The 23,559-nt window shown below is 42.6% G+C and overlaps 2 protein-coding genes across 2 annotated transcripts in view; one reads left to right on the top strand and one right to left on the bottom strand.

Moving 5' to 3' along the window:
* LOC109896574 (protein SCAF11) overlaps nucleotides 1-4,860 on the top strand; it is a 30,547-nt gene extending 25,687 nt beyond the window's left edge. The window contains exons 10-15 of the mRNA XM_020490832.2: nucleotides 21-121; nucleotides 479-2,662; nucleotides 2,869-3,173; nucleotides 3,299-3,457; nucleotides 3,660-3,770; nucleotides 3,906-4,860. Coding sequence (XP_020346421.1) covers nucleotides 21-121; nucleotides 479-2,662; nucleotides 2,869-3,173; nucleotides 3,299-3,457; nucleotides 3,660-3,770; nucleotides 3,906-4,001 — 2,956 coding nt within the window. The 3' untranslated portion in view covers nucleotides 4,002-4,860. The remainder of the gene's footprint in view (nucleotides 1-20; nucleotides 122-478; nucleotides 2,663-2,868; nucleotides 3,174-3,298; nucleotides 3,458-3,659; nucleotides 3,771-3,905) is intronic.
* A 6,846-nt stretch (nucleotides 4,861-11,706) lies between these two features.
* On the bottom strand, nucleotides 11,707-23,217 carry LOC109896599 (sodium-coupled neutral amino acid transporter 2-like). Its single transcript, XM_031831520.1, has 15 exons — nucleotides 22,869-23,217; nucleotides 21,533-21,658; nucleotides 21,268-21,349; nucleotides 21,039-21,154; nucleotides 17,804-17,970; nucleotides 17,345-17,420; nucleotides 16,630-16,712; nucleotides 16,227-16,285; nucleotides 15,533-15,703; nucleotides 15,287-15,366; nucleotides 15,038-15,138; nucleotides 14,266-14,390; nucleotides 14,005-14,149; nucleotides 13,798-13,895; nucleotides 11,707-13,643 (listed from the first exon to the last, which is right to left on the bottom strand). Exons 2-15 carry the CDS (start codon nucleotides 21,655-21,657, stop codon nucleotides 13,539-13,541), a joined length of 1,533 nt encoding a protein of 510 aa, XP_031687380.1. The 5' UTR covers nucleotide 21,658; nucleotides 22,869-23,217; the 3' UTR covers nucleotides 11,707-13,538.
* Nucleotides 23,218-23,559: the final 342 nt, after the last annotated feature.

Raw genomic sequence — 23,559 nt, 5'->3', positions numbered from 1 at the left:
ATCTGATATTTCCCTCCCAGGCAGTTGTTCCATACCTCTGAGTGGAGTAGCAGCCCCTTTCCTCTGAGACCCCTCTCACCGTTCTCTACTACTGCTTCACCTCTCGGCTCGGGGCATTTTGGTGAGTCTTATCAACCATTTATTGAGTCTGTTCAAATGAACCCTCTCAGGTTTTCCCCCCTCCCAAAAGCCGGTATAAATGTTAACTTGAATCACTGAGTTTGAATTAGGTCACGAAAGGTGACTAACTGTAAGCTGCTTGGCTACATGAAGCTACATTGTGGCAGTAAGCTACTTTTTCTGAATAATTTCCATCATGTGTGTGGGTTGTGCAGTACCCTGGCATTAGGAGTTCAGTTTTGTGAAGGCACCAAATCCAAACCTTTAATCGATAGGTTATGCCTAATTTTAATGCAACATTGGACCATTTAGATTTCTCACAATACTTCTAATATTCATGATTATGTCTCATAATAAGTCTTTCAGGGAAGAGTTTGCGCAGTCACCTGCCCCAAAGGAGAGGAGAAGAAGGGCACACGTGGATCTGGCTCCAAAGGCCCCTCCAAACAGACAGAGGCCTTGACGACTAGGCGCTCTGGCCGCCACAGCAGGGTTGAGGAACAAGCTCCTACACAAGACCCTGCATCTTCGCAGTCCCACTCTTCAGATTCCGACACTTCCACAAACCCACCCACAAAAGCGGGCAAAAGCACCGCAGCAGCTGGTAAGAAGATGGGCAAATGGGCAGCTCAGCGAAAGCCCAGCGCCAGGAGGAAGGCCCAAGTGAGAAAAAAGGCCTCCAAAGTCATCCTCAGTAGTCCATCGGGAAGTGAGGAAGAGAAAGCCAAAGAGGAGGAGGAGGAGGAATTCGAGCAGCAGAGGAAAGAGGTAGAGGAAAGGGAGCAGCTCTCAGACACTGCAGTGAGCCCACAGGCTGTGCAGCGCACCTCCAGCCCTACCGAGGAGGAAGGCCGTCCCGAACCTTCTGCGTGTGATGCCCTGAAGGACACTGAGGACCAGCCATGCGAAGATGAAGATTATCTTTCTGAGGAAGAGGAACATGGGAAGGAAGAAGAAGAGGAGGATGGTGAGGGAGAGGACCGGAAGTCACCGTCGTCAGATGTAGAGCTGAATACTCCTGGGCTCTCCCCCGACAGGGACCAAGGTGCAGGGGAGAAACACCCGGACCAAATAGAAGACCCAGAGAAAAGCAACTCACCCACCTCTTCCAACTCACCAGAGAGACCATTGGAGAGCCCCCAGTCTGGGCAGTCAGGACAACTTGGGGAGGAAGATGCTGATGCTGTGGAAGCCACTAACGATCCAACAGAAGTGAAATCAGATGATGAAGCCTCAGTGAAGGAGGAGAAAGCAGAGGTCTCTCCCTGCCCCACTGCAGAGCCTGAATCTTGTACTGGCTCAAATCGTTGTGAATCTCCAGACGGTAATGTGTCCCAGAGAGTTCTAGGCGCCTCAGAAGCAAAAATGTCCGAGGAGGACAGGCATGATCCAAAGGATGTCATAAATGAAAAACCAGCAGCCGGCAGCAAAGAGGACGGTCTGTCTGAGGATGACACAGAAGCAATACCAATGGACTGTGATTCACCCAGCAGTGAGCGCAGCACCAACCTGGCCTCTGATCCACCAAAAGAGACTGAAAGTACAGCTCACGAGTCCACAAGCCAGGCCCCGGAAGACAAGAGGAATGGTAGCAGGCAGGAGCGGGAGAGCTCGGTCAGAGAGGAAAAGGTAGAGGAAAGGAAGAATGGCAGGCAGCGCAAGTCACGCTTCCACTCTGCTGCCACCACTTGGTCCCCCAAGAGAGAGTCGAAGCAGGACACGTTGAGGAGGTCGCGCTCCAGATCTCAGGAGCGCAACAAGGAGCGCCAGGCCACGGGCAGCCGCAGCAGGGAACGGGACGCTGAGAGGGACGCCCCCAGGACGGACCGTAGCCGTGACCGTAGCCGTGAGAGGAAAAACAGGAAGCGCTCTAAGAGCCGTTCCAGATCTAGTTCCAGGTCCAGAAACAGGTCCTACCGAAGAGGGTCATCCCCGGAGCGCCCGGACTCAGGGGGACAGTCACCACGGAAGAGAGATCGCTGGACTGGAGATGGATGGAGGGCTGGGCCGGGCAGCGACCCCTCTCGAAGGAATTTCCCAGAGAGGCCAGCCAGAGATGCGGGCCGCTCTGAAAACGGCGGCTTTGCAGATGTTTCCCCCAGCAGGGAAAATCCTGACTGGGTTATTGAGAAGGCGCGTGCTGACACAGAGGCCAGGGTGACAAGTGGGCCTCGCTGGGAAGATAAAGGCTGGGGTGGAGATCGTGGACGAGGCACAGGACGAGGCCGGGGCGCCTACGGAACCTCCAACCAACAGGGGGAGCAGGCAGAAAACCGCTGGCAGCCCAGAAACACATTCTCAGGGACCTCAAACAATTCAGGGAGCGACGCGTACAGCCGATTCAACGAGAACCGTGGCGGCCGCAGGAAGGAGCCTGAGATGGGCGAATCGATGATGGACCGCTCTGGCTGGTCATCAGCTTCCAGCTGGGCTGTGCGGAGGACACTCCCGGCAGACGTGCAGAACTATTACTCCAGGAGAGATCGAGGGGGAGGTGCAGGCTCTGGCAGCTGGAGCAGGCAGGAGGAGACGTCAACAGCAGGTCAGAACCCTTCGATTGTGTGCCATGGAGTGTATGCACTCATTACTGTTACCAGTTTCACTGTGCATATCGAAATGGTATTGCTGATGCCTGTTGCGCAGTTGATGTGGATCCCACTTCTGCCACCAATGTAAATCTTAATAAAAGCCCAGAATGTACATTAGGTAATCTAATATTATTCTTGATATTTGTTTTTGTCTATTCAGACCCAGCTCAGAGTGAGAACAATGCCCAGCCCAATGCGGGTGGAGAAGCTCCACCCGCCCTGAACGTCATGCCTCCCCAAATGAATGTCCTGCATTACCCAATGGGCCCGCGAGGCCCACCTGTCAGCCTGCAACCACCCCCCTTCGGGATGCCTCCTCAGGTCCCCATGCACCACCACTCCTCAGTGCCTCTCCTGCAGGTCCCTGTGACAGCTGCCCAGGGCCTCCCACCACCACCACCACCACCACCTCCCATGCAGCAGGGCAGCATGACGGCCATACAGGCAGATAGCCGCACAACACAGGTAAAGACAGGAGTATTTTTGCATCCTTTGTCAAAATATAATCTTCTGGACCCAAGCAATCTGTTTGAGTATTTTCACTTCTCTCATACTTTGTCCTCATGAATACCTCCATGCCTCTTTCCCAGATGATGAGCAGCATGGCAGGCCATGGCAAAGCCCCCTTCATACCCACCATGACCAAAGTAGGTGGCGCCAACACAGTCCAGGCCCACAGCATGGCCATGCCATCCTCCACCACCCAACACAGCAGGGCTGCCCCCCCAGACAGCTCCAAGAAAGAAAAGGTAATGTCACCGCCACGAATAACAACCACAGCACCAGGTATTATTCTCAAGTGGCTTCCTATACTTTCTGTTTTGTATATACTGTGGAGAGCTACTTTGCTAGTTAATGATTTGTGTTTGCATTCTGACCCAGATAATTAATGATCCTTTTATTAGATTAGAACTAGATTTCTTAACTTGATATCTGCTTTGGAAACAACAGATCCATGAGAGAGCTGTCAATGAAGTGAAAGCAGCCATGAAACCTTACTACCAAAACAAGGACATCACCAAGGACGAGTACAAGGAGATTGTACGCAAAGCAGTTGAAAAAGTGAGTGGTTATAAACCTCCAGTAACATTTTGACATTGGTATTTGAACTTAGCTTTTAGGAGTACATGTAGCTTTTAGGAAATCAAAACGGTCTGTTTATATTTTTTGATTTCCTGAGGGCATTTTATATTTCAGGTCTGCCACAGCAAGAGTGGAGAGGTGAACTCTGGAAAAGTGGCAAACTTGGTGAAGGCCTACGTGGACAAATACAAACACGCTCGCAAGAAATGAACCCTGACATCTGCTGAGGGGGAAACGGTCTCAGCCCATCTGCTTAAGTGCAATTTCTACCAGGTGTAACAGCCTCCCGGCTGACAGACTGGAGCCCGACTTTTGATATCTCTTACTTTACCTTGAAGATTTTTCTATAGATTTCATATTTTGTTTAGAAATAATCCAATCGGAAACTGTAGTGTGAGAAGACCGTTATTTCAAGTAGATCTTGTGGCTTGGGAACTACTATGAGATAGATGCCCAGAGTAGCTGGAGCAGTAAGGTTAGCACCTGTTCTTTGGTGAGATGGACATGGTGCTATGGGTAGTACAGAGGAGAGCACCCTCTCGTGGAGCCAGCTGGTATGATGAATTTCTCCCTCTCTCCACCGGGGACCTCCTAATGACTTCTTAGTTAAAAAATATTGTAATTGTTTCTCATTTTGTTTTTGTTTTATAAATATTATATTATGATTATTCTGGAGAAAGCCTAGGTAAATGTGCATTGCCTTTATGACTCTCTAGGCTGCATCACACAGGCAGCCCAATTCTGATCTTTTTCCACTAATTGGTCTTTTGACCAATCAGATCAGCTCTGGAAAAGATCTGATTGGTCAAAAGAGGGTGCGAAAAATATCAGAATTGGTCTGCTTGTGTAAACTCGGCCTTAGTCATCACAGCTCAAAGCTTGAGTGTAATTGTATCAGGGACTTCATTGGTTGAGAGTTGGTGATCAGTTGTCCAATCAGCAGTGAATTTGTAGCGTACGGTATGGGTCTGGCAGATCAGGTGAAAACGGCCATGTCCCTTACTTGTTAAATGTGCTGCGTAAACGTGCAAAATAACTAGAGAGCAATGAAATAAATGAGCTGCTTCATGTCTGGCTATGTGTGTGTGTTTGTGGTCATACATGGAAAAGTTATTGACCCCATTCATCAATTTTAACATCAGAATTTATATTTTTTAAAGGTCCAATGCAGCTGTTTTCTCTATCAAATAATTTCTGGGTAACAATTACTGTTACTGTGGTTGTTTTCAATAAAAAAAATTGTAAGAAAATGTATGTAAATACCTTGGCAAAGAGCAATTTCTCAATCAAGAATTTAACTAGGACTGTCTGTGAGAGGTTTGTGTGGGGAGGGGAAAACTGAAAGGTAGCCATCCCACCAAAACAGACTGAAATTTCACACAGCTCTTAACACTTAAAGGGCATAATTTGTCACTTTCACCTGACAGACATATTTTGTTATGGTCATGAAGACCCTCTTGCCAATGTTTCACAAAAGCAGTCCAATGCACTGCTTGTTAACCTGAAAATGTGCTTCACTAGTTTCACCAGCAGGGCAGGCTTGTCAAAACCATTGTCAGGTTTTTTTTTTTTAAATCAACCCACCATTTCATAGAAAAGATATGAACAGTTAACATGACAATCAACAGAACATTGGCAATCAGTGCCTTTTCCAGTTATAAGCGACATAAACGGTTGCTTAGGCCGGGGTCTCAATCTAGTAAAAATTGTAGAATACGCCAGGTGCAATTTCGAAATTTGGTTGTGCATCCGGACACGCACCAGGTTTCCATCCAACCTTTTTATGCGAGTAAAGTACATGTCGGATAAAAGATGTCATGACAGGCTAGATGGAAACATAATTTTTCGGTAAAACTTCCAAATGTCGGCAAAAAATACACTGGACAAGGTGGGATCTTTTTGTGTTGGTAAAATAATTATACGAAAACGTCGGTGGAAACGCTTTTTTTGCGCAAATATTGATATGCTTAATGAACATCGAGGTAAACTTGGAGTCACGCGATGACATGTATGGTCCTCCCATTAGGACTCGTCCGGAAAGAAATCAGGTTACAGATTTGAATAAATTATGATTAACGTAACAAGGTGATGACTGATACTCCTTTCCAGTAAATATCGAGGGATTTATTCTTGTGACATGATGATTGATTTTTGGCTTCCGTTTGACAAAAATAATCTCGCTCTTTTGTCCATCATAATAACAATCTCATCATGTAGGCTATATGGGTGATTCTACGGAAATGGTGGATTTTGAAGAGCAAATTTTTTTGTTGTAAATAAAACTTTGTCAGATAATAGTTAACCCATTGTAAATCAACATGCATGCCAGTTTAATTACATTTAATATCTGTAATACATAACATAAAAAAATGCTAGTGCTGCCTTGTCGTCTCTGGTGCTCCCTATATTTTAGATGACAATTCAGGCTTTCCTGAATGTAATTTCACATTTTAATTTGCGTAGATAATCAAAGACAAAAGGTTAATGCAAATATTAATACATTGTAGTAGATTTGTAATAACTAACTTTAAACCTGTATGTAGAAAGTTCTAGTGTGTGACATTTTTATATTTCTACCACGTGTTTTGTGTTGTAACATCCGAAATAATAGAAGTTGGGTCATCAAAATGTGATTATCATTTCCTTAAAATGCTTACTAATGAATGCAGCAGCAGTTGGGTAGATAAAGATTAACAAGTATCCATGCAGTAACACCAGTGACACGATGTGAAACCATTGACATTAACATTATAAATTATTTCATACAAATTTGATCAATTTAGTAATTAAAAAATATATATAAATCATGTTAGAATGTGTTGATTTTATATGAACAATAAAATTAATGTTATTGGTCAAAGATTAAGACCAAAAGATTAAGCCTATTGCCTCAAATGTATTCCCTAACACATTGTCGTACAAAAATAAAATATGTATAATAGAACTGTAGAAACACAACATTGAATGTAAACTAAGACTAACTTTTCCCAAAAGCACGGATATAGACATATTGTACGCAGTAAAACATGTTCATGGAACAGGCCTATTTCCTGTACTAACTTTTCCTGTACTAATTATTTCCCATACTAACTTCACTTTTACTTGATTTGTTTGTCTTTAGAAAAGTTTGTCCATATGTTTGTCTTTGTTATGCTATTGTATCACATCCATCTGTTAGCATCTCCCAGCCAGTCTCCCTTGCTTTCTAACCACTGACGCCGCCTTCTTCAGGTGCTCCTCCAAGTACTTCCATATACTGTGGCCAATCTGAGCTGATCTTTTGTTCACTGGCATTGGCTTTGGCATCAGACACACAATGTGGTCATCCCCATACCGGTTGATATCATCTCTTGGGCCTGACCAGAAGAACTTGTTGACTTCATTCCTTGTGCATGCACTTAACTTTGACATTATGTTCTTTGACCTCCAGTATAACCCCAGGGTATTCATCGTGGTTCACAATGCACCCCTGTCGGGAGAGTGACACTGTCGGGAGAGTGATTTCTTGGAGTCCATGACATGGGCAATCCCACATGCTTTGCGCTGCATGGCAGAGACGACTTATGTCTTTGTATTTTAGGATGCCAGGCGTGATTACTCAGAACCTGGTGCATTCGTATGGTTCCTTTTATGGTTACTCCATAAATCGTCTGTGCCTTACTTTCCACTTCTTCCTCACTAACATAATATAACTCTATTTGAGTGCCAGAGTCCCTTACCTACTCATCGAAAGACATTGCATCCTTTGTCTTTCACATGGTGGACCAAGGTCAGTTGTCCACTTTAGTGAGCCCCCCACTCCACCTCTTCATTGGATTTCTGTCTAGCCGGTGGAGTGTTCACATTCTTGGCTTGTGCCTTTGAATTGTTACAAACTGTGCTATCTGCAATCTCCTCCAGGTTGCTGGACTGTGAAAGACCAAGTTTGTGCATTTTATCCATTGTAAACTGCAAGTTCTCAGGAGTCTTGCACTGGCAAGTTTCTCAGTCTCTCTCCTGCGGTGTCACCACCCAAAAGGGGTTTTCCCTGCAAAAGAAGTGCTCTCTCTCTCTCCTGCTCTCAACATCTCTCTGTGTTTTTCTGACTGACCTGACATTGCTTTCGCTACTGTCCTGTTCCTCTTTCTGTGAGATCATTCACTCTCTTTCTTTTTTGACTCTCTAAATCCTTTAAATAAGTAAGTTGTTTTTGTAATGCCGGCTGCTCTGCGCGGTCTGGGCTTGCTGTTTGGGGTTTTAGGCTGGGTTTCTGTACAGCACTTTGAGATATCAGCTGATGTACGAAGGGCTATATAAATAAATTTGATTTGATTTTGATTTGATTTGATCACAATATTGAAACAGTATAAAACCTTATGTTGATATAAAACGTTATCAGTGTGATTGATTTTCACTGGTGTTAATGTCAAGTCACTGGTAACACCAGGGACGTAACACCGGTGACAAATCTGCTGACAAGATGGCATATCTAAAATGGGGGACCACAGTAGCTCAAACCACACTTCTTAAATTGTAAATAAATCACTTAATAATATGATTGGATCAATTATATCAATCATATTTCCTTTCCCCATACTATAAACTATAACACCAGTGAAGGTTTTTTTTCTTTTAATTTGATTTAACATCTTTGCATCATCAAATTGCTAATATGAAGAGAGAGTGCAGACTCACCATGTGCTCTTAAAACAGCCCTGCCTCTAATGAACCTTTGACCCAGGAAAAAGTTGACAAGGATGTGTCATTTTTTCAAAGTGGTGTTTTTTTATTAAGGGTAACACCAGTGACATGAAATTGAGGGACAGCTATTTCCTGTAAATTATTTATAATATTTAGTTCATATTTTAAGTAATTCCCTAAGCAGCTTGAATACTTTAATTTGTATTATGACATTTAAAATATGTCACTAAACCATGACTCCTGGCTCTAAGTTGTTTTCATGGTGCTGAGCGTGTTCTACGATAATATGAAACATATCATTTTCAATATAACTGTCTTACATATATTTACTAACAATTGAAACAAAAACATTTTGTGTCATTATCAGATTTTCCCTGGTGCACAACGTGCCAAAACCAGAGTTTTTTGTTGTGAGAAAACAGTAGAGTTGAAAATGTGATGGAAACCCATTTTACTGTATTTTTTATTTGGTACATGGGAATTTAACCACAAAAGGTTTTTTATGTGCAATACATCATCACGCACAGCCTTTTTTCTACAGCAAGTCAATTTGATGGAAACATCTCTGGTGAGAAAATGCACATATTGTTTTTATGCCGATTTTAGAAGATATGCATGAAAATCTGTTGCCAATTGGACGGAAACCCAGCTACCAACAGTCACTCAACTAGCCATGTCATCAAAACATTTTTTTATTGGTAGTTAGCCAGCTATCTAAACTTGTAGTAATCATGGCTGAATACCTACCTCCAGGAGGCACCCATTGATTTTGTTAGTCATTCTCACTCAGATATCTTATTAACATGGCATAAGTCATTACTAAATGTGTAGAATTGCCGAAAATTTGCTTTAAAACTGCCAAAATATCTCTCCACCCTATGGAAAAATGGGTAGAATTGCAGGAAATTTAAACTTAATTTATTTTATATACGCCCCATGGCAAAATGTGTAGATTTATATTTTTCTCTCCACCCTCACAGGGGGGCCACTAAAATGTTTTGCTGCGAGGTGGGGAGGCCCCTCAACCAAATCTGGTTTAGGGCTCCCAAAATAAAATACTGTGTCTGGAACGCACTGGCGTGTTGACATAGTGCACACAATTTATCTATTTTTTGCTTAAGTTCTCATGTACCGTATAAAAATGTACTGTTCAATGTGTTTCTATCCATTTTCATCTATACCAATAGTTTTTACACAAAAAGTGTTGCGTTAAATAGGAAATGTGCCCAGTCTGGTATTGGTGTGAAATGGCTAGCTAGTTTGCGGTGTGCGGGGTAATAGCGTTTCAATCGGTGTCGTCCCTGTTTGAATGTTACACCCATAACAGTCCCTCGGATTTTGTGGAGCGATGGGTAACGATGCTTCGATTGGTGGCTATTGTCGATGTGTGCCGAGGGTCCCTGGTTCGAGCCCAGGTAGGGGCAATACTGTTACATTGGCACATGCCCTTTCGCTAAACAGCTCGCAGATACTGTGCGGGTAGGTTAGTCTACAATACATAGATAAACGCGATAATTTTTTATTTGTCAAACGGCAGTTCATCATGTCACCAGAATAAGACCCTCGATATTTATTGGAAAGGAGCCTCAAACTCATACCGGTCCGTGCACTTTCACCACCCTGTAAAGTTCATCATAATTTATTTCATAGCGGGATGACTACTCATGTCATCGCGTGACTCCAGGTTGATTTCAATATAGGTATTTTATTATAGATACCCATTCGCTGCTGCAGCAATATTACGGGAATTTATATATACACACATTAATACACACACGCACTACTACAACACATCTACAATACGTAATGTGTGTAGAGTACTTGTGTTAGCGTGTGTGTGTATATGCTTGTGTCTGTGCCTGTGTGTGTGGCTCTTCACAGTCCGCGCTGTTCCATTAAGTGTAGTTTAATCAGATTTTTGTAAAATCAGATTATACTGCTTGCATGAGTTACTTGATGTGGAATAGAGTTCCATGTAGTTAGTCATGGCTCTATGTAGCACTGTGCGTTTCTCATAGTCTGTTCTTGCCTTGGGGACTGTGAAGACGCCTCTGGTGGCATGTCTTGTGGGGTATGCATGGGTGTCTGAGCTGTGTGTTGGTCATTTAAACAGACAGCTCAGTGCATTCAACATGTCAATACTTCTCACAAATACAAGCGATGAAGTGAATCTCTCCTCTATTTTGAGCCAGGAGAGATTGACATGCATATTACTAATGTTAGCTCTGCATGTACATTTAAGGGCCAGCTGTGACACTCTGTTCTGGGCCAATTGTTATTTGCCTGTGGCCCTCTTGTGGCACTTGACCATATGACTGGACAGTAGTCCAGGTATGACCAAACTAGGGCCTGTAGGACTTGTTTTGTTGATAGTGGTGTCAAGAAAGCAGAGCAGTGCTTTAATACGGACAGACCTCTTCCCATTTTAGCTACCGTTGCATCAATATGTTTTGACCATGACAGTTTACCCTCCTGGGTTACACCAAGCAGTTTAGTCTCCTTAACTTGCTAAATTTCAACATGATTCATTACAAGATTTAGTTGAGGTTTATAGTTCAGTGAATGATTGTTATTACATCAATATTTGCGCGTGAAGTCGTTTCCACTGCCTTTTCTCGCATAATTGAATTTAAAGATGCAAAAAGATTCCACCATGTCGAATAAACAAATGATCTCTCAACATTTATAAAATTGCATCGAAACTTCCTGTTTCCATCACAGCTGTCGTGATTTTTTTTCATAGGGTGGATGGAAACGTGGTTAATGAGGTCATTTGCATGAGTTGTGCTTTTATTTATTTCAGCAAGGCAGAGTAAAGATGTGTCTTACACATCTTTGGCTGTTCAAATCCAATCAACAGCACTACTTTAACATCATGTCTAGAATAAGGTTGTGTCTTCCTGTCACCTCATATTCATCATTTGATCCCAAATTGCCGGAGTTATACTTCACTGTCCAAACACTGGTGGACTTATGATTCTGGACTATACATCTCATTCATGCCAACATTTGAAAAAATGCATCATTTCCCACCACAATATTTAGACAATGTAATATTCTCTCCTGAAATTGTTTGTGTTTTTGTGCAGTTTATTAATCAAAATTGAAGGGGTTCCAGTTCTTTGTCTAAGGACTTGCCATCACTTTCCCAACATACGGTGGGCTCCCTGCAAAACCACACCACAATCAGCTGGTCTGCAAAATAGAACTGACACAATAAAGACCCGACAATGTGTGGGATTATCTTTGACTTTATTTTGACAATAATTACATGATGTACATAGTGTTTCATTGAAACAAGAGTGTAACACTGGTGGGCGATGCCCTCTGCTCCTGAGGTCAAGAGATGGCTCACATACTCTCTAACCAAGACGTGCGTAAAGCATGAGAGAACAGGTTATCAGGGTCACAAATAGAACAAGTGTGAAGTGTGTTACACAAAGACCACTGCCACTATGTTTTGGTAGGTTCCACTTTAAACATGGTCTTTCAGAATTACAGCAAGTGGAAGAGGGAAAACTCTCTCACTATGGTTCCAGAAATGAAAGGGAACAGTTCCATACTGAATCATAGGGGGGTAAATTGATAAAGACCAAATTCACCAGCTATTTTTACAGCTCTAGTTTTAGTGAAATGCCAATAGAAGGTTAAACAAAACAGAGCATATATACAGTAGTTCAACTCATAGATATTTACACATATATGTACAATATATAAATATAGTAAAATAGATAAAATTACATTGATTTCATGTTCTTCCATAAATAATCGCAGGACAATAACAGTTTGGATGATGTGTGAGGTTAACATTGGAAGCAGTGAGCCGCCCGCCTCGTGTTTGTGACGAGGTGACAAGCCAACTCTACACTATCCTTATCAATCATTTCGTTATTTTTTTGTAACTACGGTTATGTTTAATAAGGAGAAGCTGCCAACCGTTAGAAAAACACTGACATTTTGACAGATACACTGAGCAGCTCACACGACATTCCTCCGCCTTCCCTCAGTTCTGCATGGAAGCCATTATGTAACGTTGATGTGACGTTTGGTTATGTGCGGTCTCAAAACAGTCAAAAACAAACTATTTTTGCAAGGTAAACAGGTACATTACAACCACGCATGTGGTCAAATTCAAGATATTCTTCCTTAAAGAAAAAAAGTGTAACGTCCCCCTCCCCTTAGCATCTGGGGGATTTGACAGGGAGCATGCCCCATCTACAAGCAGTAGTGTCATCGCTGTATAAGATTTGAACAAGGTCTTCAATACATTATAATGCGTAATACATTTCTTTAAAAGAGATTTCTCCTAAGAGATCTTTTGCAACTTCCAGTGTGGGGTTTTGAGAAGGCAGGTTTCGTCGATTCATACTAAGCATTTTACAAGTTAAGCCGACACCACTAGCTAGGTCACACAGCCTTGGTACAAATACTGATAAGCGGTCTAGTAGTCCGTGAACAGACAATTTCCTCACGAGTGTGCTGAACATTAAGTGCTTTTTAAATATATAAACACATATTACAAATACCTTTTTTGGCAATGTTTTAAAAAATAAGAAGTTGAACGCTAAATTATTCACGTCGAGTAGAGTCTGCTGTCATGTTCTCCACTTGTAATGAGTTCTGGGATTCCAGGATGTCCGCGGTTGCGTGCGGCCTCGGTTGAGAAAAGTTGTCGCCGTGCCCAAAAAGCTGAGCTCACACGCAGTACCTGAATATGAGCTGCAGTGGAACTCTACAACTACACCATCCCTGTTTGAGGCACAGTCAAATGTTTCAACTGTACCAGAATAACAAAAAAAGAGAAAACGCCCAAAACGGGAAACAAAACAAAGAAAGCACAACGAAAAGAAAAAAGATCATCACCACCTGTGTGGCTTAACCGCATACTGTACAAAGTTCAGTACATTCTCATTGGAATGGTATAGTCTCTTGCTTAGAGTTCAAAGCCGAACATTGTTGTATGTGAGGTCATTTTCTTCTTCTTGGGTAGCAGTCTTAGCGGTCAGATGTTTAGCGGCTGAGCTGCGGATGGTGTGGTCCCCCCCCCCCCCCGGTGGATGAGGTATCCTAGTGTCCGTCGGAGGCTTGTGAGGCGTTGTTGATCCAGTCAAGGGTGATGAGGGTCAAGCTGCCGATCATGACGAAGAAACCACTGCACAGGAAGATGGATGCCTGGAGAGAGAGGGAGGACGAGACAGTTGGGCTTTTAGCACAACAAGGCTTTCTTCTCCACTCTATGATTGCTGCTCCTTGCCAGGAGTCACAGACCACAACACCCACAAACACATCAATTCATGGATCAAAAAGGAGCAGGGTTTTTTCTTACCCCAATTTTCTGCACAGACTTCATGGGCTCCTTCTTGACCAGTTTGATATAGAAGGCCGAGGGCAGGATGAAGATCAACATGGCTGCCGCAGATGCACCTGAGGAGGAAGATGACAGGCTCAGTGGGGATGTTCACCTCTTTTCTTTCTCTATCACAACTTCTAGATTCTGTGAACTGCACCTGACCAACTGAACACATTCACTCACCAATGAAGCCGAAGATGTCTCTGATGGTGGGGACGAAGATGACCAGACAATTTGTGCTGGCCAGCAGAACCACGGTGATGATGGTGTGGCGGATCCAGCTGAACTCCTTGGAGGCACACAGTAGCTGGTTGACCGACGTGCGGATCTACAGAGAGACAGAGACGGGGGACCAAGGTCAACATGGTGGCAATGCCGAACTTGACAATGGACAGACAGACAAGCTGCCAGCCAGACAGATAGATAGATAGATGTGAGGCTTACGGGAAACAGCACCACAGGGACAGTCAGGGTGACAGCTGTCAGCACGGCCAGACGAACGATGAGTAGGATCACGTCAGACTTGTAGACCTTGGAGTAGGTGTGCAGAAGTTCGGGCTCCACATTCACTGTAAAGCCAATCCAATACGGTCATTTAATTTATGCTTGTTTCCTTTCACTTATAAAGCCACATATTCAATTAATTTCCCTTAGCCTGATGAGTCCACACCTTTCAGATATTCAGATATCCAGACATAGGGCCCATGTGTGACCAACTGGGTATCGAACCCTGGTCAGCAATGCTCTATAATAACCCCTACGGTAAACATTCACTCATTTAGCTGTATTATTGGTGTTCGTTCAGAAATGTCTTTGTAACCTGCATGTTACATGTCCAGCCCAATCAAACTGAGATTGAGAGGTCAATTGTAATACAGTTTAGATTATTCAAGGTTGTGCGTAACTTTCACACCCTAGTTCATTCATTTTCGTCATGTCATGTCGTCCTTGCTAACGAGGGCCAATGCGTAGCCATACTTTTAGGGAAGTCTGGAACATGGCTGGACACCTGCTGCGATTTCCTTGCCATAACAAATATACAGGATCATTGGTGTATTGGACAGATGATTCTGTGTCTTGTTTTCTCATGGGGGACAGTACTTGCATAACTGGTTGTAATGAGCCCAAAACGGACTGTTTCCTGCTCAAACTAGTTTTGTATCCGACTGTTAAAAAATGGATGAATATGTTTCTAAGAGGGGCGGGGGTGGCTCACCGTTGAAGGTCAGATATCCGAAGAGAGCAGCCAGCAGGTACATGATGAACATGGCCAGGAAAGACACGTTGGCCACGCCCTGCATCTTTCTACGGGAACGACTGGGAAAGAAGAGGAGGTTGAGACAACACAGAACCACTGTTCTTTTCTCTTTCTTCCTTCACAAGTACTACAGCTATAAACTATGTGTGTGTGTGTGTGTGTGTAGCCTTGACAACGTGGCAGCTGGGTAAACAGCGATAGACTCACTCTTTAAGCTCCTCGTACATGGGCAGCACGGCGGGGTGGCAGACAAAGGCGAACGTCAGGATAGGAACAGCATACACAGTCTGAAGGAGAGCATTAGACAAGACCGTTAGACATTTGACACAAAAAAAACCATTAGATCACACAAAAAACAAACATAAAGACAAGTACGAAAGCACTTGGGCATCCATTAAGTAGTTCTCTTTCTATTTATCGATTTACCACTCAACATATCTGTCCATTTCTCACCTGAGAGTTGAAGACAAAGTATTTGGGTGTGCAGACGTCCTCGTTGTAGATGACGGCGGTGGTGTTGAGGAAGCCCATCGTGTTGTTCAGAACCTTGCTAACCGTCTCGTTCAGTATCACGTCCATGTTAGGGACGTAAGGGCACGGGATCTGGAACTTCTTATAGATCACCTGGAAAAGAAACCAAGCCCATTTAGACTCCCATACAAAAGGTACAGACTATTGGCTACATACATTGCTAATTGCCAATATTATAACTACTACAGATTAAAACGGATTACTTTTAGAATGCTTGCTAATGGTCCGGCTAGTGTGAGCAGGTCAGAATTGTAAACCAATGTGTCACAGTTATTCGGGTGTTCTATCTTAATTTGACCAGTTTCTCACTGCAGGGAAATAGTCCTGCAGTGACAGGAAATGCAAAATATTGTATGGATTATAATGAATGGAGATGTGGTTGATACATTTTAGTTAGGATAAATCAAGATTGGCAGTATTAAAGTGGGAATGATTAACTTTAGAAGCCGCTTTAAACCTTAAATACACTAACATTTGCATTTCCTACTGTGCAGGAACATTATCTTTTACAACAGAGTTATAAAATTAAGATATCATATCTGTAGGTGAGCCATTCACTACAATAACCTGAACTGTAAAGACCATAACAGCAGAGTAGTTTAGGATGTTGACTCACCACAATCAGAAAGAACACCATGCAAAGCAGGGAGAAACCACTTGTGTAACCAAGGTAACCTGAAGTAAGGTAACAGAGAGAGAAAACTATTGAGTACTTCATATACTGTGGAAATGTAAGATAGGAAATATACTAACAACTGTGTAATATCCGTTATAACATATTAAAACTATATTACAATGAATAAGAATGTACTCTTCTAAGGCAATATATTAACTTTATCAGTCAAAAAGGAATCTAATGTAAACAAACTGTTCTGGCCTCTACTACACACATACGTTGCCACAGTGCGTCACCATCCCCTGCCCTTTCACAACATTTTACACAAGTGCTGCATTTTACAACACACACACACACACACACACACACAAAGTCAAGTGCCACACTCTGTATTGTGTCTTACCAAGGTTCCTGAGAAGTGAGAGTGGCAGGATGATGACAACTGACACCAAGATCACAAGATAGTCCCCGTTCGCATACCACTCTCTGAAACGCACAGGAGAGACAAGACCTCGTCATACACTGTACACACATATCACCACACAGTTTAATATAATAACACACAGTTACGCCCACACACACTTACACACATTCATATCCCAACATTTATCTAGCTTTTGTGAAGAAATATGACCTATATCAAAGCTATTGTAGCGTTCGTTTCTCGTTTGACTGTTGTTGTAAAATACAAACATGGCAGAATGTCTGCAATGCACACATAAATAGCAGCCTGCTCTTAGGGTGGTCTAGCTACATGCTGGCAACACTACATGAATGTTTGATGGGCCAGTTGGTCTGAATGAGCTCATCCAGAGGTCTGTCTCTGTGCGGCACTGGCTCTTCTAAAAGGACCCTTTGAACGGCCGCCGACAACACACCGTCCCTGCTCCCTCCTCTCCCTCTCTGCTGAGAGGGACAAAGAGGCCTCTTCACATCTTCCCAGCGCAGCACTCAAAAACAACCCGCCGCCATTTTGAATGACACCAAAGTCACTACTTCACCTCGAGGGTCGACCGCTCAAAAACAACCATGGGCCATTTGTCAAACCAAAGTAACAGCAGACTAAAAGACACACACACACCAACCGACACACAGAATCTAGAGACAAAGCTGCTTACCCGTTGGTAGCTCCCATGAAGGCTTGGATAACGATCGGCAGCTCGTACTTCACAATGTAGAGGTAGCTGGACATGGCTGCAAAGGTAAAAGCAAAGTCACGGTTGGTCAAAGTCATATTGTGAATCAGTGACTTTTCATCAAAACATGCCTTATTTTGTTCCAAAACAGACATCTCTGAGAATGTTCTAGTAGCACTAACCAAGGATGAATAGGCCTATTGGTTCGCAAAAGGGATGTTTGTTCCATTGGAAAGTCTAGTACCCTTGCAAATATTTATTGTAAACATTTACAGAACCATTTGGTTTATTTGGCTGCTCTTCCTTTTCTATGTGTGACATCACTGACATTTAGACTTTGGACTTTTTTCCACATAGTCAACTCCTAGTGGATCAATGAGACTGTCTCCTCGACTTTGATCTGTCTTTCTGAATGACCATTGAAGTGTCCTTAGTTCTCACCTCCGATGTTCTGCATGGTGATGGAGATGGATGCAGCCAGTTTCCCGGGCATCCCGAAGGCCTTGTAACCCAGCTGTTCATAGACCAGCGACCCTCCTTCATTGGCTGTCTTTAGAAGCAAGTGCACAGAGTACAGGGAGAAGATGGACACAGCCACCAGTAGAATTCTGTGGAGAGAAGAGGAACATTGTATCTTGAGTAAAGGTACGGAACCAGGCCTGCAAGACTGGTAAGGACTATTATCGACTGGTATTAACCATACTGACACCTAGTAACACGGTTGACTACTGATAAGTGCACATTGGATAAGAACAAGCTTTGTTTCCGTTTGGTGCATTTCACCAGTCCCAATTCAAACATGTTATTTTGACTTGATCTCCCAATGGTTCCATCTGAACGTGAAGACAAACCTCACCAAATGTCAACGCAGGGCTTAAATTCACATGGAAAATGTGTTCTGACCATCGCAAGGACACATCTCATGTTGACCATGTTGAGGCTGGGGAAGTGACACACAAGTGACCTTCTCTACTGTACTGTAGCACCCAAACATAGGGATCAATAGGTTCTGTCTGTGAGCTGATCTGCAAAGACCCTGTCATGGGGACAGTTTTGATGCAACACAGCTATGCACAATCCAGATACAGAGATGTGATTTGGACAATGGGCTCCAGGTTTGGATATTCTATCTAGCAGCCAAGCTGTGCAGAGCTAAAACTGTCTCACTGTATTAATAGTAGCAATTGTCCCACTGAGAAAAATTCTCTAAGAGATATGAGCTAGGTTCACGTTATGAAGGCTTTGTGCAAATCATTTCACTCACACAACTTAAGAACCACAACACAGTGGTATAGAGACGATTACTCGACTATATCCGAGCACAGCTCTGTCGACTCAGCTACTTCAAATCAAATTTATTCATAAAGCCCTTCTTACATCAGCTGATATCTCAGAGTGCTGTACAGAAACCCAGCCTAAAACCCCAAACAGCAAGCAATGTAGATGTAGAAGCACTGTGGTAAGGAAAAACTCCCTAGAAAGGCCAGAACCTAGAGAGAAACCAGGCTATGAGGGGTGGCCAGTCCTCTTCTGGCTGTGCCGGGTGGAGATTATAACAGAACATGGCCAAGATTTACTTGTCAGCATTTACACTTCTGCCCATAATAGTTTAGTCTACATCTCATCACGTCATATGCACTTCACTGACTCCTCAAATATACCTTAGATGACCCCAAGGTAATTGTTTTCACTCTGTAAATACTGAATCTACCCAACAGTGAAGTGTTTGCAAGTCCCATGGTGTGGAAACCTTTTGCAAACAAAGATCTTTTTTAAACAGAGGCTTTTATACCCTGAAGAAGAAGGTATGTTACGGAAATGCATAAGCCAAATCACTAAAGGTTTTTCAGTCTGGTTTATATATTTTACAGAATTTCTCCTACTTCACAAAGCTACACTAATAATCAGAGGTATTATATTCATAATTCATATGCATAAGCTGTTGGAGCAAGTGGCCCTTCAAACTGGCTACCCACTGGGCACAGAAGTCATTTCAACATCTAGTTTTGATTTACATTTGGTTGATTTGTCAACTAACATGAAATCAACAAAAAAAATGACACCATGTCATTGGATTTAGGTTAAAGGTCATTTGAAATGATGTGCAATGAGTGTAATGGCGAGAAGAAGAAGAGTCTACTGGAATGATCTCATGTGAGGCCCGTTTCCCGTACCTTACACCTTTATATATCTCTGGCCCCCTCGCAGAAAGATTAGCGCTGCTAAGCGGCTTCCCCCCGGCTTTGAGTGACTGGCCCACATGAAAGGCCCTGATGCTAGTGCGCCACACACCCAACCACAGCGCTCACACTCGTACGCCCACTGTTCGTAAACACTGGCCTGCGTGGCTACTAGCTACCGTGCCCTGCAGTAGCATAAGCTTTGATCTCTGTAGGCTGTACTCACCAGCTTACTCTAACTCCCTTCAGGGTTATCCAATGCCCTGTCTTAGACAAGGACACATCTCCAGTAGACTGTGGATAAATGCTGTGCTCTGGTTGTATGTACAGTATCTATGCCTCACATTGGTACATATTGAGATGTGTGACCTTGTTGTGCTCTACCTGGTGGTATATCACACTGCCAAGTTTAGAATGTGCTGTATTGTCTCTGATATGACTGAGTGCATTCAGACTCAAGACAGTTCCACAAACTATCTTCCACACTAGCAACATAGTGATATTCTATATTGTATTCAATGTGATGTTGACTTACATTTTAGTTATTTAGCGGACGCTCTTATCCAAAGCGACTTACAGGAGCAATTAGGGTTAATTGTCTTGCTCAAGAGCACGTCGACAGATTTTTCACCCAGGGACTCGAACAAGCACACTTTGGGTTATTGGCCCAACCCGCTTAGCCGCTAGGCTACCTGTCACTCCTAATTCCTACTACCTCCTTCCCAGATTCATAAAGCTGAGCCCCATTTCAATTGTGGAAGTGTATTTCCATTCCAATTATTTATATATATGCTAGTTGACTGACAGGGAGTGCTGTTTTGAAGCCACTGCGCCTTCATCTTGGCACCACCCTCCACCATTGCAAAAAAATATTTTGGAAGCTATAAAATCAATGTATTAATGTGTATATTTGTTTTTGCCACATTTATTAGTTTACTGACACCAAAATGCTAAATCGAAATGTGAGCTAAACATAAAAAAATAAAAATTCTTTACAATGTTTTTCCATAAAGTATAATTTTTTGAAAAAAACTGTACCCACTGCAACAACAAAATACTTAAATACATGTAATTTTGTCCTTGGAAATTTGTATTCAAATACTATAGAATTCCATTCATTCCTATGGAGGACTACGCCTTCTGGGGACTGCCGATATGACCGACCGGTGGCATCAGCAATCCTGGGATATATCATTGGTGTCAACTGCTTTAAAACAGACACCACTAGCTCGTCGTCACACCTTGCAAGCTGCGGACATTGCCATCGGATGACACAGTGTGAACATTCTGATTGAACCCGCAGTGCAGTTTTTCTTCATTAATCAAATGTATTTATAAAGCCCTTTTTACATCAGCAGCTGTCACTAACTGCTTATACAGAAACCCAGCCTAAAACCCCAAACAGCAAGCAATGCAGTATTAGAAATAATCTGCAATTGATTTCAATGAAACCCAAGTCTGACACTAGCATACAGGATCACTAGAACAGTACTCACACAAAGAGTGCAATGCCAGTGTTGGCCATGGCATAGGAGAGACCCAGGATGCCGCTGCCCATGATAGCATTGCCCAGGTTGAAGACTGACATTCCAAAAGAGGCGGTGCCCGGATGCTGTTGAGAATAAAGTAAAATATACCCAGTTAGAAAAAAAAAACTCTGATAAATGCACAGTAAACCATAAGCCTCAAATTGGGTAACCTATATGTTATCAGTCCAGCACTTACATAATCTGTTTCATACTTCTTCTTGTCCAGGTGGTAGTCTGGAAGGAAGTTTTGACTCTCCGCATCCATATCGGGATATTGACTGGAAATCAAACATGCATAAAGCATTTATTTAATGGATTAATCCCATTCCAATTCAGCCTTTAAAACAAACATAATACAAGTCCTACAAAAATAAGCAAGTTGATGACATTTCTGCGGTTAGAAACACAGGCATAAGTCTACTGCAGAGCATCTTCAGACCCAGCAGGCTGCAGTGCCTCACCTGTCAATAGGAACCTTCTTGGTTGGACAGGAACTGTATTCATGACTATTGGAACTGATACTGCTATCCTCATCCGGGGAAATGTTGAAGCGGCTCATCTCTGTTTTTGCAGTGGCCTGTTTCATGCTATAAAAATAAACAAGCGGAAAACCTTGAATCAATTTGTGTTTATTTGTGAACTTCTTGCCTGTGCCATTCCAACTCTCTTCTTTCATATGACCGTGAGTTCTACCAGGGACGTTGAATAATCAATATTAGAAAGGGAGAGACTAGGCTACTCAATGCGCTGCAGCTACCTCATAAATCTGAAGTCATGTGACCAGACGAAGGGGGGTTGACTCATCCCGGGAGCCAGTGGAAAAATACCAGCCGCCCGGCACCCGCGTCTATCCACATCAGCGCAGCGTCACATTCCCAATATGAATGACAAAAGCATTGCGCCAGTCTTTTGATCTCCAATTTCAACGTGTTAAATAAGAAGGACATTGTAATAGGACGATAAATGTAACTAACAAATCCCGTTTATTTAAACAGAATGTGAGATCGTGTTATTAGTTTAGGGTTTTAAATGATAGAGCACAGCCTAATCTAAAACATTATAGGCATGGGACTGTTAAATAATTAGATTTTGGGCTCCATTTAATAAGATTTCTTCCATGACTGACTGATGGAAACAAAAGGCACGTGCTTGTCTATTATGGGCATGGCACCATTTTGCGCAGAGCTGTAGTCCTATATCTCTTTTAGATATCCTCAGCTGTAGCTTACAGGCATTCATTTGGGTTGCATCATTTCTTGGACATTGATGTCTTTTATTTACAAATATCCTAAATAAGGGAAAGACTCAACCATCAAATCCATTACATTCCTTTCTTGGTTACCGCCCCGACATTCCTCTGTAAATAATATAGCCCACTAGCCTACAGCGTCAGTGCTATTTATTTATCTCCTTGTGAGTCTGGCCCATTGCGCTGTGTAGCCTAGGCCTATAGCATAGCATCATAAATATTATAAAGAATACAGAAACAACACATCTATAACCTAATAAATCTGATCTTTGCGCCTAATTGATCTTGGCTAATTGACTAGGGAAATAACCTGCAAGAGATTAAATACATCGGCCCGCTATTTCAATACACAATATATAGGCTAATTATTTAACCTATTTTCCAATAGAATAGACTTAATTATTAACAATACATCCATTTACTAGGCCTATATAATTGTAAATTACAATGTATAGTTTATAGAGAATTACAAGTTAATTAGCCTACACCCGGTAACACAGGATATTTCCTGGAAGACAGTAAAAGATGCGGCGCAGGCAGAATCTTACCTTTGAGAAAACGAATAAAATCCCTATGAAAAAGTAGCGATCCTTTTCAATTTTAATTTGAAACAATTCCTTCACCGTTGAATGTCTCCAATATTCTACTAGAAACTATTTATCCTTGAAGTTTTATTCAGTAACAATAAATGTATCTAAGATACAATTCAATTGTCCCAATTAAATAGGAAAATAACTTACAATGTGGATACAATTGTATAAGAATAGCTTAAACTATCATTTATTTTAAGATGTTATATAAATCAAATTGCCAACGATGTGATACGCAACTTGAATTTACGTTGTTCTAAACGAGGTGGGGTTTGTCTGCACCTTTATATCTATCCAGCGTTGCATCAGCCCGAGGAGGAAGGGGAGGGGCTTTTTGCCTTGGCGACAGGCATAGACTTCACACACACCAGAATGAATGACGCGGTTTGTGTACAAACACACGGTCCAGTAAAGGGGATGGTTCTGAATGCCCTTCACAATGTGCATTCGACTATCTTGATTTCTGCTCATGGAAAAAGTTGAATTCAGATCATGTATTTGGATCACTGTGTCCTCGTTAGTTTTTTGTTGTGTGTTGCACTGAGAAGATAATAAATAGCCTAGCCAATAGTCTATACTATAGCCCATAGTAGTCTAGGCCTACATTCCTTTGGTTTAACCCACCCCGATAATTAGGCCATGGCTCCTT

This window comes from Oncorhynchus kisutch, linkage group LG9 (genome assembly GCF_002021735.2).
Source record: "Oncorhynchus kisutch isolate 150728-3 linkage group LG9, Okis_V2, whole genome shotgun sequence".
Classification (NCBI taxonomy): Eukaryota; Metazoa; Chordata; class Actinopteri; order Salmoniformes; family Salmonidae; genus Oncorhynchus; species Oncorhynchus kisutch.
This window is presented reverse-complemented; position numbering and strand designations above follow the sequence as displayed.

Bases quoted from the DNA above. Each gene is read 5' to 3' on its own strand.
- LOC109896599 (XM_031831520.1), bottom strand. From the start codon at position 21,657: ATGAAACAGGCCACTGCAAAAACAGAGATGAGCCGCTTCAACATTTCC. The intron at 21,350-21,532 runs GTGAGGCACTGC...TTTGATTTCCAG, and splicing joins AAGAAGGTTCCTATTGACAG to TCAATATCCCGATATGGATG. The intron at 14,150-14,265 runs GTAAGCCTCACA...GTCTCTCTGTAG, and splicing joins TCCCTGTGGTGCTGTTTCCC to ATCCGCACGTCGGTCAACCA.